The sequence below is a fragment of the Lithobates pipiens genome, unplaced genomic scaffold (genome assembly GCF_037356315.1).
Source record: "Lithobates pipiens isolate NorthernLeopardFrog02 unplaced genomic scaffold, aLitPip1_a1.2 Scaffold_18, whole genome shotgun sequence".
Classification (NCBI taxonomy): Eukaryota; Metazoa; Chordata; class Amphibia; order Anura; family Ranidae; genus Lithobates; species Lithobates pipiens.
In genome coordinates, this window is record NW_027507758.1 from 372,531,240 (window position 1) to 372,547,619 (window position 16,380).

The 16,380-nt window shown below is 46.1% G+C and overlaps 1 protein-coding gene across 1 annotated transcript in view; it reads right to left on the bottom strand.

Moving 5' to 3' along the window:
• Positions 1 to 7,087: 7,087 nt before the first annotated feature.
• Positions 7,088 to 16,380, bottom strand: part of PSMD1 (proteasome 26S subunit, non-ATPase 1) — a 122,924-nt gene continuing 113,631 nt past the window's right edge. The window contains exons 24-25 of the mRNA XM_077487680.1: positions 13,013 to 13,161; positions 7,088 to 7,258 (exon numbers count right to left, since the gene is read on the bottom strand). Coding sequence (XP_077343806.1) covers positions 13,015 to 13,161 — 147 coding nt within the window. The 3' untranslated portion in view covers positions 7,088 to 7,258; positions 13,013 to 13,014. The remainder of the gene's footprint in view (positions 7,259 to 13,012; positions 13,162 to 16,380) is intronic.

Consider the following 16,380-nt stretch of genomic DNA (forward strand, 5'->3'; position numbering starts at 1 on the left):
GCTGATTGTATAAGACTCTCACCATCTGCATCATTTTCGGGCCTATTCCCATCTCTTCCATCGTCAGGAACATGAACCCCCAGTCTACTCTGTCAAAGGCTTTCTGCGCGTCCGTTGACAAGAGCAGACTGGGGGTCCCCCTCCGTCGCATCTGTTGGAGCAGAAGAAGCATTCTTAAACCGTTATCTCTTCCTTCCCGTCCTGGTACAAACCCCACCTGATCTGGGTGAACTAATGTCTTCATCAGGTCCCTCATCCGTTCTGCTAAGACCTTTGCGTATAGTTTTGTATCTGTATTAAGCAACGAGATTGGCCTATAGCTAGTGCATTGTGTTGGGTCTTTCCCCTCTTTCTGGATTAACGCGATTGTGGCCAATAGGCCTTCGCTACTCATATTATACGCCACTCCCAACCCATCCATGTATCGACATATTTTTGGTGTAAGGATTTCTCTATATGCTTTATAATAAAACGTTGTAAATCCATCAGGTCCAGGGGATTTTCCCAGGGCTGATTTTGTCAGTGCCCTATTTATTTCTTCTACCGATATTGGCCTCTCGAGTGTCTCCTTGTCCAAGGTGCTTATTTTAGGTAGTCTAGCTTTTTTTTTTTTAGGAAGGCCGCGATGTTCTTATCTCGCGCCTTGCCCTGTGCCCCCTGATGTCTATCTGAATAGGTCTCCTCGTAGTATTTCCTAAAAGTTTCTGCAATTTCTTTCGTTGTAAATACCTTACTACCATTTTTGTTTAGCATTTTTCCGATAAAGTTTTTTTTTGTAACATCCTAGCAAGGTATTTGCTCGGCTTATCTCCCCATAAATAGCGTTCATGGGCCAAGCCATTAAAAACCCTCTTGGTTTCTTGTTCCAACAGGCCCTTCAGTTCTTCTCTAGTGTTTACTAATTTTTTATATAGCTTTTCCTTTTGGTTCTGGCCTCTTTTATGCTCTTGTTCCAGATTATGTATCTCTTCCGTTAATACTTTGATCTTCTCGGCCCTCATTTTTTATTTTTTGACCCTACTGAAATCAGTATTCCTCTGATATAGGCTTTATGTGCCTCCCATAGTATATGGCCTGCTATTTCCGACGTATCATTTATTGCAAAGTAATGTTCAATTTCTCTGCCAATCCTGGCCCTGTCCTCTTCATCACATAGCAGATCTTCGTTGATTCGCCATGTCGGGGATCTTGTCTCACTCCTTGAGATATTCATTCTTAACTTTACTGGGGCATGATCCGAGAGGGTGATTGCTTCTATGCCGGCTTCTGCCACATAGTCTAATAGACCATGGTCTATGAATATGTAATCGATGCAGGAATATGTCGCATGAACCGGAGAGTAAAACGAGTAGTCTCGGCCCTTTGGATTCATGACTCTCCATACATCCACCAATTGACTAGTGTATAATTTTTGCAGAATATTTTTTAGCTGGTCATTTCTCGTCCTCTGTGCCCCTGACGTACTGTCCACTCCCGGATTTACGCAAAAATTGAAATCTCCTAGCATGATCACATATCCCTTCTTGAATTCGATTAATTTAGTTAATATCGTCTTTAAGAAACAGATAGGGTTGCTATTGGGGGCGTAAATTTTAACTAATGTACATTCCATCTCGTCTAGTGTACCCTTCAGGAACAAATACCTCCTTTCCGCATCACTCATTCTATCCACTAATTGAAACTTTTTTTTTTTTCGAGAACCCTATAGCGACCCCTCTACTTCTTGGAGATATTGTGTCGCTGTAGTACCAAGTGGGGAAGTTCTTTGTATAAAAATCTAATATTTGATGCCAGGGAGATATGTGTCTCTTGAAGTGCAGCCACATCTGCCTCATAACATTTTAGCTCCGCCAGAATCTTGTACCTCTTTGTTGGGGTATTCAGTCCCTTCACATTATATGACAAGAAATTTGTGCCACTCATTTTACCTTTTTTCTTTCTATTAACCTGGCACATCTCTTCCCCTGCCCAGGTACTTTGCTGTATTTCTCAGGTGGTCTACTTTTCCTCCCTCCCCCCTATCTCCACCCACCCTCCTACCCATCCTCCTCCCCCGATTCCCCCATATCCCACCACCCCCACCCCCCTGCGGCCAAATCTCGGCCCTTGTTTGGATGATGGTCGCGTAAGCCCATACCATCTCCCAAGCGGCTTGTTTAGAGGGCCTGGGGCTCCTTAACCTGCACCTCCTCCCTCCTCCCCTATTTAGAGAGGAAGAAAAGGTACATAACCTGCATCCCCTATGATCTTTCCGCCTCACCCCCCCGCTGCCTTATCCCCCACCACCACTCCCCCACTACCAAGTTCTAACTAAGGGATCCCCCAAGTTGTAGTAATCCCGACACTTCTCCCGTCCAACCTAGGAGATCCGGGATACACAAGTCTAACCTATTACAAAAATCTGTCAATTCTTCCGGGAATCTCAGCTTCGCTGTTTGACCATCTTTGAACCCATTAGACATGCCGGGAAGCCCCAGCTATATTTCACATTTCGCACACCCATCTCCGCCAGCAGCGGTTTCAGGAGCCGTCTTCTCGCTGGAGTCACAGATGATAAATCTGAAAAAATTGTAAGTCCCGACCCTTATACTGTAGGGGGGCCCTCCCTCTTAACTTTCTCCAGTGTGTTGCTTTTTTTTCAAAAAAAGGTAAATCTTACGATAATATCTCGAGGTCTGTGTCTGGGTATCTTGCTTTACCTATCCTGTGAATCCTATCAATTTTTGGGGGACCTCCCATCCCGTCCCCCCAACAGGGGGAAAATATACTTTCAAACATTCTCCTCAGATCTTCTCCTTTTTCCTCCGGGACCGATCTGATCCGTAAGTTTTTCCTTCTGCTCTGGTTCTCCTGGTCTTCCAACTTGTACATGATCTCCCTCTGTACTCGTATTGTTTCTACTTGCTCCTTAACTTTACTTATTTCCTGGAATTGTTGATCCATACGGTTCTCCGTGGCCTCTACTCTCTCTAGCAGGCTTCCAAGATCCTCCCGGAGCCCCAGGATATCTGCTTTAATTGCATTTTCGAGTTTCAGCAACATCTCCAACATTTCTCCTTTTGTGGGGGGAAGATCTACTACCCTTGACTCCTCAGCTTTGCTGTTGTCCATATCACTATCTGTCGCTATATCTTCTCTCGAATGGTGGGCAGTTCCCTCTTTGTATTTTCCTGATCCTTTCCTCTGATCTTGCACAGGCTGCTGTTTCTTGCCTGTTCCTGAGTTTTTAGGGCTTACTCCTTGAGTCAAATATTGTTGAATAGTAGTATCTAGACCTTTCTCCTTTGAGGTCCACGACGTCCCGCTTTTAGAGGCTTTGTTAGCCGACTTACTCATGGTGTCCTGCTCGGGTTGTTTTTTTTTTCTTTGTTTTTGGCTCCCCGCTTTTAGTCCTACTTGTATATCTGTTGGTCCTACTGCATTCTCAGGGTCACATGTACCACTTTAACCGAGTCTATGCTACAAATAAATTAAACGTTTGGAAAAGTGATCTCACCTGGACAAAAAAGTGGATCAAATCCTATCGTAACATATGCGTCCCTCTGGGGGAGTACCTGTCCGGGGTACCCTGAGCCCCCCCCTTTTATGTTTTTCTTTATATTTTTTTTTTTCCCCAGAGAGTCCCTCTAGGCTTACACTCTGTCCACTTAACTTCCTTTGCCAGCGGGTTCTCCTGCAAATATGTGTCACTGATCTAAGCCTGTAGCGAAGTGGTGTTCTCTCTGTCTGTTTCTCAATATAGTACACTCATACACTCAACTTCCCGAGCATAGATCGTATAATTTGAAGCTTAGATGTTGAAATCTATATGTATGTACATGTGAGGCAATAGGATTGATATGGGTCCAGATACAGCTCCACCGGTCTATGCTTTCCTCGTTACTCTCGTGGACGCACTGGATTCCTGTACAGAGGCACCTTCCTGCCATTGCTTTCCCCTTTTTCCCCACGAGTAGCAGTCTGGGGTAGCTTATATATAACCTCAATAGTCCTTATAAGGGGGCTCCGTGTACCTCTATGTAAAGCACTTCTGATTGAATTAACCCTTCATATGTTACTATCGGTATTCACTTTTTGTATTACAGGTTATGCGTGTCGTACTTTTAAAAAAAAAATATATATATATTTTTTACGAAGTCCATATGCGATTTTGTTAAAACCTATAAGGGTAGTATCCAGTGTAACCTGTCCTTATCTTTGCTGGACTCCTCGTTCTATGTAGGGAGATCGCTATACCTATATAGAAGTATGGCAGATGGGCCCGTATAACATATCCTGTCCACGTTATTCACCACGAGCACTTATTTAGGGTTATCGCGCTAGATCACTTCATACATGTGTGCATAAAAACAAACCTGTGGATCATAGCCGTTATCAGAGTGAGAATTTCACCGCATGTTGCCTCTAGAACCCAGAAAATAGAGATGCAATACTGGCTTACTAACAGTGTGAGGCTTATCCCGGATGGAAGTGACCTTTCACCAATGCACTACGCTTGCAGGATCAACTATCTCCACACACAGTTGTATATAAACGGCAATCTCAGTAGAAGAGTCTGGCTATTACATTCAACCGCTCTAACAGGTAACTATACGGTCCTTTTGGCAGCTCGGGAGTCCAGTTACACTCGGGTCTCCTGCAGGCTCGGAGGGGGTCCCGTTCAGTCTCTCTACCGATGGAGGGGGAGGGCATAGGTGGAGGGCTGGGAGTCAGCCGGCCAATGACGCTCTCCTCCGCTCAGTCCATTGCCAGGGGTAGCGCGGGGACGTAGATCCGCTTAGCACCGTACTGTAGCAGGGGGGAGCCCACGTCTGCTCTGGTCGGAGCCTCTCACTCCCCCTGGCCAGGCCACGTCCTCCATCCCCTGCCTCTCACTCGCGGCTGTAAGCGCTGGCTAGCCCCTCCCCTCAGGCGGACGCTGCATCCTCACGTCCTACACCCTCCCATCAGCCTTTATGTTTACCTATTTAATGTGCTCCCCTAAGCAACCCTCCCCCCTCAAAAAAACAAAACCCCAAAAAAAACACAAAAAACTAGCACAAATCTGACCAGAACATGCTCCTGCAGTGTTTGGGCATCATCTTGCTATCCCACATTTCCCAGGTTCTTGTCAGAAGGAGCACAACATCACCCCATAAGGTATGAGGGAAATGCAAGTTTTTTTTTTATAATTCCTTATTCCCCTAAGGTTTTTCTTTTAAATCTAGTGCAGCATTTTGGCATAGGGGAGGCAAAGTTGTCTACCCGTCTACCAGAGCCAATTTTTTTTTTGTACAAGTTAATTTACATTTTAGGCCTGAAGATTAAACTACCCAAACAGTATTTTCTGAAAGCTAGGACCCTGGAGGATAGAATTGTGGTAATTGAAATTTTAATGCACACAAACACAAACTACTGATTTTTTTGGGTAAATAATAAATTATGTTATGAGTAGACACCAAACATGTCAGCCTTAAAGTGATTGTAAAGGATCTTTTTTTTTTTTTTTTTTTAAATAACAAATATCATACTTGCCTCCACTGTGCAGCTTGTTTTGCACAGAGTGGCCCCGAACATCCTCTTCTGGAGTCCGCCGGTGGCTCTCGCAGCTCCACCCCGCATCAGATAACCCCCTAGAAGACACGCTCTCCTGAGGGGGTTACCTTGCGGGCGCTCTCCCGAAACCAGCATTTGCGCCCACAGACACAAAGGCAGAGGGAACCAATGGCTGCACTGTTATCAAGCTAGCCAAATCAAGAGCAGGGACCCCGTGGAGAGAGGGACAGCACGTCCCCGTCAAGGAGATGGGGGGGGGGGGGGGGGGGTGCATTAAGGTGAAAAAACACAAGGTTTTACAACGCCTTTAAAATTGCAGATAACAGTGAAAAGGCAACAAACTTTGGTTGTCCATAGGCTTGCTTTAAAAGCCTTCACAGGTTACCAATTTGGAATTAACCATGAACGATGGCTCTAGAATTATTTCTCTTACTCCGATGATCGAGTCAATATAAAACGCATATAGTACAATTGTTGCTTTTGTACATATGTGCACCCAAAGCTTGGTTTATTGTTCTTATGTGCGTGTCTGTAGGGGCAGGAGACTGTAAACCTTTTTCTGTTTTTAATTTTTTTTTTGCTATTACATAGGTAGAACGGGGGAGGCAACAGCTCCCTATATGGAAGCATATTGTAATGATGGCTCAGTAAAGAAAACCTGTCAAAATGGTACCTTTGGCAGGTTTTAGAAGTGAAAGCCACCAGAATCACTTCCACTTGAAAAGCCTGTCACCTGCTTCACAAAACGTACACACAGTCTTGGTTACTATAGCAGCTGGGACTGTTTAAAAGCCCTGACAACTTTTGTTTTTTAAATGGTGCCAATAAGTGGCTTATATGCATACCTTGCTCATAGTGCAAAGTCCACTTTAAAGAAGACTCAACAGGATGTTGAGAGGCTGATCAAACTGCTGGTCAAGCATCTGGGCAAATCCTGACATTGTTGGGATCCCTGTACAGCCTGGATCAGCTCTGTGATGTCAGCTGACAGCAGACTTTAGCCCACTACAGGCTGAACCTAGGTCACAGCAGTGCAAAACTAAGTGCACTCATCTGGCACACAGGTGAATTAAGACCAAAAGAGCATTGGCTATACTTTCTCCCTTCATGTCAAATCAACTGTAGGCTTTTCTGACCTCACCCCATTTCCATATGTGGAAATCTATTTTGCCAACACTGTATCTACAAAACTATCACCACTTCTCCAAATCTCCAACACTTAACACCTGTTATACAGTATATCTTCCAATCAGATCTGGGCTTGAGGAAAAGCTTCAAGAGCAGAGTAGTTGACTAAGTGATTTGCAGCTATTCGTACCACATTTTAATGCCATAAAAGGATTTGTGTAATGTACACTGGTTATGCCATCCCCCCATCGTTCTTTTTGTCATTATATAACAGCACATTTTGTCATCAATTACATTAACTTGTCCTTAGCTCAACCCCTTGTTACCGGCAGGATTCCATTTCACCTTTACATAAAACGGATTACCTTATAAAACAGCTCATATCTGTATATATGTTCTGAAAATGAAAACAATCAAAACAGCAGAGTTTTCTGAATTTTATTTGAAAACCGAACACTCCAGACAGTAACATTGGATCCATGGCTCCTCTACATTAGGAGTAGAACAGAAAAGCATGACACAGTCAACATGCAGCCCTGAAGGTGTTCCTGGTAGTGGCACTTATTCTATCACCATACATTAATCCACAAGAAGCCTACAAAAAAATAATAATAAAAAATTATATATCATCACAGTAACTTCAGTGAAATATTACAATGGTAAATATAGCATGTGCATATAAATTGCTTATAGTGCATACATGAAATAAAACATTGCATTTTTGCTTCAACTCTTGACTCATACTTTAGAAGAGCTTTTCATTCACACATTCCTATTTTAAATAGCAAATAAATGGGTTTTCTTGGATTTAATGTTAAAGGTAGCTCATAAGAACAAACGTCTGAAATCGGTCAAGATTCCCAAACCTGCCCAGAAGACGATTAGTTCAATCCTTGGAAGCAATGCTAGTTATGGTAGCAAAAGGTTTGAAACACACACATTGCTATGTGCCACAACTAACACTGGTTCCATGTGTTTGCCAATTGTAGGCTCTAGATGCGATATATACAAGAGCCAATGCTGTTTTATTACCTAAAACTACACCACAGTATGAGGATATAACACAAATCAATTAGATGCGACAGACTGTAAATTTAAAATGATCAATCATTTTATTAAATCACCACCAAAAATAAATGTTGTGCTTTTTGTCCCAGCAATGGCTTAACTAACAATGGTTACAAACAGCTGGAGGCTTTAGTAACTAAAGCTGGCCATACATTGTTCTCTTGTTCAAATCTCCTTTATTAGACTTGCACCAAAAACAATATAATATGAGGTCAAAACTAAACAACTTTCAATAGTATCCAATTATGCAGGCCCCCTGGACTACATAGTTTAAGGCAAATATAGGAAGGAAAATTGTGCAAGAAAATTGAACTAGTCTAAGGCCATGGGTCGAATTACATGGGTATAATACATAAATACATACCTTATTTATTGGCGTATTAACACATACTTTTTTCCCCTTAAAATCAGGGGAAAACCGTGGGTGCGTGTTATTCGCCGATCCTCCACGATTTTGGAGCCTCTGGGCGGCTTTCAGCCGCCTTCGGCCCTTCTCAGTGGATTTTGGCCCTTCTCGGTGGCTGAAAACCGCCAAGAAGGGCCGAGAGCAGACGAAAGCCGACGAGAAGGGCCGAGAGCAGACGAAAGCCGACGAGAAGGGCCGAGAGCAGACGAAAGCCGACGAGAAGGGCCGAGAGCAGACGAAAGCCGACGAGAAGGGCCGAGAGCAGACGAAAGCCGACGAGAAGGGCCGAGAGCAGACGAAGGCCGACGAGAAGGGCCGAGAGCCGGCCGACGAGAAGGGCCGAGAGCCGGCCGACGAGAAGGGCCGAGAGCCGGCCGACGAGAAGGGCCGAGAGCCGGCCGACGAGAAGGGCCGAGAGCCGGCCGACGAGAAGGGCCGAGAGCCGGCCGACGAGAAGGGCCGAGAGCCGGCCGACGAGAAGGGCCGAGAGCCGGCCGACGAGAAGGGCCGAGAGCCGGCCGACGAGAAGGGCCGAGAGCCGGCCGACGAGAAGGGCCGAGAGCCGGCCGACGAGAAGGGCCGAGAGCCGGCCGACGAGAAGGGCCGAGAGCCGGCCGACGAGAAGGGCCGAAAGCCGGCCGACGAGAAGGGCCGAAAGCCGGCCGACGAGAAGGGCCGAAAGCCGGCCGACGAGAAGGGCCGAAAGCCGGCCGACGAGAAGGGCCGAAAGCCGGCCGACGAGAAGGGCCGAGAGCCGGCCGACGAGAAGGGCCGAGAGCCGGCCGACGAGAAGGGCCGAGAGCCGGCCGACGAGAAGGGCCGAGAGCCGGCCGACGAGAAGGGCCGAAAGCCGGCCGACGAGAAGGGCCGAAAGCCGGCCGACGAGAAGGGCCGAAAGCCGGCCGACGAGAAGGGCCGAGAGCCGGCCGACGAGAAGGGCCGAAAGCCGGCCGACGAGAAGGGCCGAAAGCCGGCCGACAAGGCTGCAACGATGGACAAGGCTGCATGACAAATCTGCATATGACACTGACAAGGGTGCAATGATGGACAGGCTGCATGACAAGGCTGCAAATGACACTGACAAGGCTTCAGATGGACACCGATAAGGCTGCATTGATGGGCATTTAAATGTAAGTTTTTTTCCTTAAACTTCACTCCTAAACTTGGGGTGCGCGTTACATGCCGGCGTGAGTTATACGCCGATAAATACGGTAATATATAAAATACATGGGTCGAATTCAGAAAGAATTTTCTTAAGAAAATCTTTTCTAAAACTCTTCGTTAAAACTTCGTATCATTAGTGGGCCACACCAAAGGTTGATTTTTTATGGGGGATTTTCTATTCTATGATGGCAGAATTGTGTGAGAAATATAAATAGAAAAAAATAATTGCACATGAGCACAAAAAAAAGAAAATTCCTAGAAAGAGAAGAAAAATCCCAGAAAGCTAAGCTTAGCATTGATCGCAGATTAATTGTAGACACGTTGCACTACAGAAATGAACATGCCAGGCCCAAAAAAAAAAAAAGAAGAAGAAAACAGCATAGCTGTAGGACACCGCAGTGCCTGGCCAACACTGGCAAGTAAGCTTAACCCTAAATTCACACCTATGCATTTTTAGTGCATTTTGCAGAAATGCACTACAGTCCATTTAACATGGTTTCCTATGGTACACATTCACATCTATGTGTTTTTCAGCCGGTGCATTTTCGGAAAGGGTCAGGGACCTTTTTCCACAGCAGATTGTGTTGCGTGTGTAATAGCTCATTGGTTGTTAACCGATTCCGACCGCCGCATGCCGATGTACAATCGGCAGAATGGCACGGGTGCGCAAAAGGGCATACCGTATGTCCCTTTGTAATCCCAGGCTAGCGGGCGCGTGCCCGTGGACTCAATGTCAGCCGGTGACCCACGACAAGGAGAGGCAGAACAAGCCATTTCCCTGTTCTGCCTAGTGACAGGACAGTGATCTACTTCTCCCCATCATCAGGAGCAGTGATCTGTCTTGTCCTAGTGAGCCCACCCCCCCCCCCCCACAGTTAGAACATGCTGAGGGAACACATTTAACCCCTTGATCGCCCCCTAGTGTTTAACCACTTCCCTGTCAGTGACATTTACACAGTAATCAGTAAAAAATATGTGGAAGAATACATATCGGCCTAAACTGAGAAAGAAATTAGTTTTTTTTATATTTTTTGGGGGATATTTATTATAGCAAAAAGTAAAAAAAAAATGCTTTTTTTTTCAAAAATTTACGCTTTTTTTGTTTATAGAGCAAAAAATAAAACCTGCAGAGGTTTGTCAGTTAAAGTGACAGTGCCGAATTGCAAAAAATGCTCTAGTCAGGAAGGGGCTAAAATTTTCCGGGGCTGAAGTGGTTAAGGACGAGGCGGCCGGCTTCCCACCCTGCTCCTTAATCTGCTATTCAGTTTTTAAGAGAGAAAATAAAGAAGTAGAGCAAAACGCATGAAAACTGCATGCAAAAACGCGGGTTTAAAAACACGCCGAAAAAATGCATCAACAGCAGCCGCATAGATGTGCACCTTGGGTTAGTCTCTAGAGGAGACAAAGGTTGCCCAGTACTACTTGGTCAAAAGTTCTAGGAATTCTCTGCCGAGCTATACATTAGCCTCCAGGGTATATCTAGCATTTCTTCCAATGCTTCCCAACTGCATGCATTCCCTCTGCCAGTTTGACAGGCAAAGGTCCCAGCACTGTACAGCCATATGGTCATAGGTCATAATGGTCATGAATGGATACAATTAACTATTACACTACATTGTAATTAGTTGCATCTGTTACATGCAGATGACAGAACTTTTCCTAAATAAAATTCTTAATTAAACCCTGGATAACCCTAATTTTCCTCCTCCAAATCCCCTTAAAAAAGTGGAAGTCCAGTCAAAAATGAAAATGTTTCTAATAATTATATGTACAATATCTTTATCTTAGACATTATTAATTTTCTATATAGTCGATTGACAAGCTTAGAAAGTCTAATCAAAGCCAGATAATCAGCTTCTTCCTGTTCTTCGGGGACAACCTTACTTCCTTATTTCTGCATGCTGCCTCACTTCCTGAAAACGTTGTCCTTCTCTTCTACACAGGCATGCCTACTGTTAATTCGAACCTCCCCTGTCTTGCCCAGTCCTGCCCCCGTCCCTCCCCTCCTTTTTAGACAGACATGTCTAGACCTGCCCAGCCCCACCCCGATCCCTCCTTCTCAGATCGCCTCCTGTCTTCATAGCCGTGTTTTGGCTATCAGTTTCTCCTGAGAGAGGGGGGGGGGGCAGACTTTGGAAGTATGTTCTGTAAGATAGATTACAATGCAACATGCTGCAGATTTTCTACAGTGCAGAACCACTTGGTTGTTTCTGCATGGCACTGTGATGTGCATTGTGTGCATGGTGTGGCACAGGCACAGCTGAGGAAGCTACATGTGAGCAATGAGTTCAAGGCTCCATTTCTACTAGTGCAACTTGTAATGCGACTTTGGACATAAAGTCACATGACAAGTCACAGCCGATTGATTTCAAAAGCAAATGATCCCATCTATGCGCCTTTGAAAATCAGTGACTTTGAAAAGGTTCCTGCACTACTTTCATGCAACTTTTGATGTGACTTTGATCCAGAGTGTAAAGTTGGATCAAAGCTGCACTCAAAGTCGCACAGCTGTGGTGTTGCACTAGTGGAAACAAAGCCTAAGACTAGAGTGTGACTTTGATTCAGAGACTGTAAAATTTGATCAAAAAAACCTTGCTGCAACCACAGGAAGGGTGGGTTAATTGCTACCACACATACACTAAAGAATTGGGGCAGTGGGTAGGACTAGAAATTGAGGGCACTCTGGGCTTCCATCCTGTACATACCAAAGATGATTCAGTAAGCTGGAGCAATAGGGAGCCCCTCTTGGCTTTGCCCTCCATTTCTACAGGTGTCTTTAGGCTTTGTGCTGCAGTCAGATCTCAACCATGGATCTGTAAAGCACCCTGTGGCTAACTCCACTCATTGCACTTACATGTTGCAAAAGGAGACACTAACTGTAGGATTCAGTGTATGAAAGCAACATTATAAGGCAGAGACTTATCTTCCATCTGATCAGTTCCAGGCATGGTGCCCCAAGGCTTTGCCAAGGAGCCAACCAATCCAGGAGCTGCATTGAAAGCCCCACAGGCTATGGTGAAGTGGGAACCTTAATAGAAGAATTATCCAAGTGGAATATTACCTCAGAGAGAAAGATAGAGAGAGAAGAAATAAGAGGGAGAGGAGGTCACCTAAGGAGAGTAGCAAAAAAATGTAATACATCCCACACTGCACTTGAAGCTGCAGCAAAACAAAGCCCACCTTATTTCCTAAATGGAGGCTGCCCAGCATCAGCTAGCCCCTTCATTCCCAGCCAGCCCCTGGCCTGCCCCTTTCCTTCATTGGATTTTAGTCATTTTAGTCATGGAGGCTCAGCAACAAATGTGGGTGTTACCGAATGCAAGAACTACCCAGGAACTTCCACTCCTCAAGACTGACATCTGCCCATTAAAGGCCTTTTGAGATTTGCCTAACTCCTTCCAAAAGCAAACCCACTGTTGGCATCATGACTGCAGGAGTACTGAGTCAGAGTGCAGTGAGGTTTTTAGGAAGCCATGTACAGCACCCTGCTGAACCCTCTCACCAACCATGATGGCATCACTGGGTCTAAAACGAGGTATGTAATGAGAAAGGTTTACATTTAAGAATTTATTTGGCAAGTTGTTGTGGGAAGGGGACCAAGAAAGGCAAAATATATCCAGGTTAAATTTCAGCTTTACTAAAGAACCTAGTCACTATATAATATTTGCACTTGCATTAGTAATATGTAGTAGAGTTATAGCCATCACTTACTTTTAGTCATCAATGTATTCAAATGGCTCTGGAGGCTCTGGTTCCTGCTCTTCCTCTTCGATTTTGGGACCGTGAGCAGCAACAGGTTCCACTAGCTGTTCTTCCTCCTCACTAGTGTCTCTAAGGATTATTATGCCACCATTTGAGAGCTGTTAAAAGAGAAAAGACGTTCACAAAAGCGAATTTTACAAGACTACTTACTTGCACACTAATGCGATAGGCAGATACAGATATAAAATGTGATTAACCACAAAACACGCCACAGGTTATTCATGACTGTTTAAAAAAAAAAAAAAAGGCAACAGGCATAACGATGTCTTAATGTTACAAGTTGATAAAATAAACCAAGAGCTGAAAAATCAATGAAAATGAAAAAAAAAAAAAAAAAAATTAAAAAAAATTAAAAAAAAAAAAGTGCAATTGCAACATTACACGGCCGCCTGCACAACTTTGCGGCCAAAACAGGCATCAGCCGATGCCCTAACATCCCCTTTGTAGAATTTGGTACAAGTGTGAAAGGACGACCAAGTCAAGAAAGCCCAAGAGGTTCCAATTGCCCTGGTGGAATGGGCCGTGACAGTAAAGGGGGGCACCTGACCCTTCAAGGCATGGGCCTGTACCACAATCTGTCTGATCCAACTAGAAATGGTGGCCGATGAGACCGCCATACCTTTTTTTGGACCAGCTACTGAAAAGAACAGAGTCCGACTTCCGAAAGGGAGCCATGGCAGACAAATACACCCTTAGAGCCCGGACCATGTCCAGGGAATGAAGGACAACCTCCTTAGGATGTGTCGGTTTAGGACACAGAGATGGTAACGCAATGTCTTCATTGATGTGGAACACTGAAACCACCTTAGGCAGAAAAGAAGGATGGGGACGCAAAACCATGGATGGGTTATCCTTATGGATAACCAGATAAGACGGCTTGCAAGACAAGGCCGCCAGTTCTGAGACCCTCCTGGCCGATGTAATGGCCACTAGAAAGACCACTTTCTGAGAGAGAGTCAACAAAGGAATCTCTCTGATGTTTCGGCGGTTTCTGAACTGCTGATAACAGGTTCAGATCCCACGGAGGTAAATGTGGACGCACTGGAGGAACTACATGTCTGACCCAGGGAAACAAAAGTGCTCACTAGAGAGTGAGACGCCAGGGGTTGCTGGAAAAAAAAAAAAAAAAAGACAGCCAAGGCTGATATTTGTCCCTTAATGGTGCTCAAGGCTAATTTCTGGTCTACTCCTCGATGTAGAAAAAGCAGGATCCTGGAAATGGAATAGGTGCGCAGACGCCACCCTTTCTCCTCACAACATAGTTGAGATCACGAGTCTGATAGGCCCCGGTTCCTCAGCACCTGGTTCTCAACAGCCATGCCGTTAAAACCAGCGATGGTAAAGCAGGATGGAGAATTGGACCTTGAAACAGAAGGTCTTATTGCATCGGTAGTCGACAGGGAGCGTCCGCAACCAGGCGTATTAGGTCTGTGTACCAGGGGTGCCGTGGCCAATCTGGGGCAATCAGAATTACTGGAATCCCCTCAGTCTCCACTCTGCGGAGCAGATGTGGAAGTAGCTTTAGCGGAGGAAAAGCATAGATCAGTCGGTACTGATCCCACGGAGCCACCAGCGCATCTGCCCAAGGATCTCTTGTCCTGGATACAAATCTCAGCACCTTCCGATTGAGACGGGATGCCAGAAGATCCACGTCTGGTGTGCACCATCGCAGGCACAGTAGTCTGAACACCTCCGGATGCAACGACCACTCTCCTGGGTCCAGTATCTGGCGACTTAGGTAGCACGCCTGCCAGTTTCCCACTCCCGGGATGTAAATGGCCGATAGGACTGGTACAAGTCGCTCTGCCCACTGAAGAATATGAGCGACCTCCCGTGCTGCAGCTAAGCTTCTTGTTCCTTCTTGATAGTTGACATATGCCACCACCGTGGCGTTGTCTGACTAGATCCTGATCGGACGCCCTCAAAGTCTCATCGACCATGTGGAGAGGCATAGCCTGATCGCTGGAACACATTGATCGGCAACTTGGATTCCTCCCTTGACCAGAGGCCCTGGGTCGACTATACTCCCAGTACTCCACCCCTGCGGGTCAGACTGGCGTCCGTTGTGATCACTGTCCAATGTAGAGGTAGGAACGACTTCCCAGAGCAAAGTTCCGGAGACCTCAGCCACCGGGAGCAGGAAGTCCTGGACTGACTGGCTCACCTGAATCTGCCGATCCAGGGATAACGGAGATTTGTCCCATTTCATCAAGATCTCCTTCTGCAAGACTTTGGTATGTAACTGGGCGTACGGCACTGCCTCGAAAGAGGTTACCATGAGCCCCAGGACTCGCATGCAAAAGCATAGCGACAACCACCTGCGTTTCATCAATAGTTTTACTGCAGTTCTGAGAGTCTGCAGTTTATCTGAAGGGAGAAACACTCTCGCTTCCATGGAGTCCAGCAACAGGCCTATGTACTCCAAGCGTTGAGTCGGTATAAGCACCGACTTCTTCAGGTTCAACAGCCACCCAAAATCCTGCAGGGTTTGCATGGTGATCGCCACATCCTCCTCTAATTCTGAGGCGGAAGATGCTCTCAGGAGGAGATAGTCTAGGTAGCCTACGATCGCGATCCTGCGTTGTCGCAACAACGCCAAAATTGGAGCCAATACCTTGGTAAAGACTCGGGGGGGGGCTGATGCCAAGCCAAAGGTGAGAGCTACAAACTGGTAGTGGGCTTCTCCAACTGCGAATTCGCAGAAACCTCTGATGCTGGAGGCATATGGGTATGTGCAGATATGCATCCTGGAGTCCCCCCTGATGGAGTGCAGTGACCACTGAGTGAACCGATTCCATTCTGAACCTCTGTACATTTACAAAGCAATTGAGGGCTTTTAGATCCAAGATTGGACGCCCCCCTTCCTTTTTGGGGACTACAAATTGGCGTAGAACCCCTGGAACCTTTCCGACTCCGGAACAGGCACTATCACCCCGCGACTTAGCAGGTCCCTTACCACCCCCATGAGGGCCTCCCGGCAGGACAAGAGTAAGGGTATGCTGGAGGGGAAGAATCTGTTTGGTGGCCAAAAGAGGAACTCTATCTTGTAGCCAGAGGAAATCAGTTCGCAGACCCATTGGTCGGACAGCCGAGAGGCCCACCGGGCTGCAAACTCCTGAAGGCAACCCCCCACCCAAGAGACTGGCGGGGGCAAACCTTCATGCGGTAGCACTTTTGCTCACAGGCTTGTTAGGCTTGTGGTTCCAGGAACGCTTTTGTTCCTCAGAGGTCATCCTGTCGGGCTGGGGGCGCTTAGCCGAAGCCCCGGGTGGACGAAAAAGCCGCTTACGAGCGGAAAATGAGGGCCCTTGTCTACG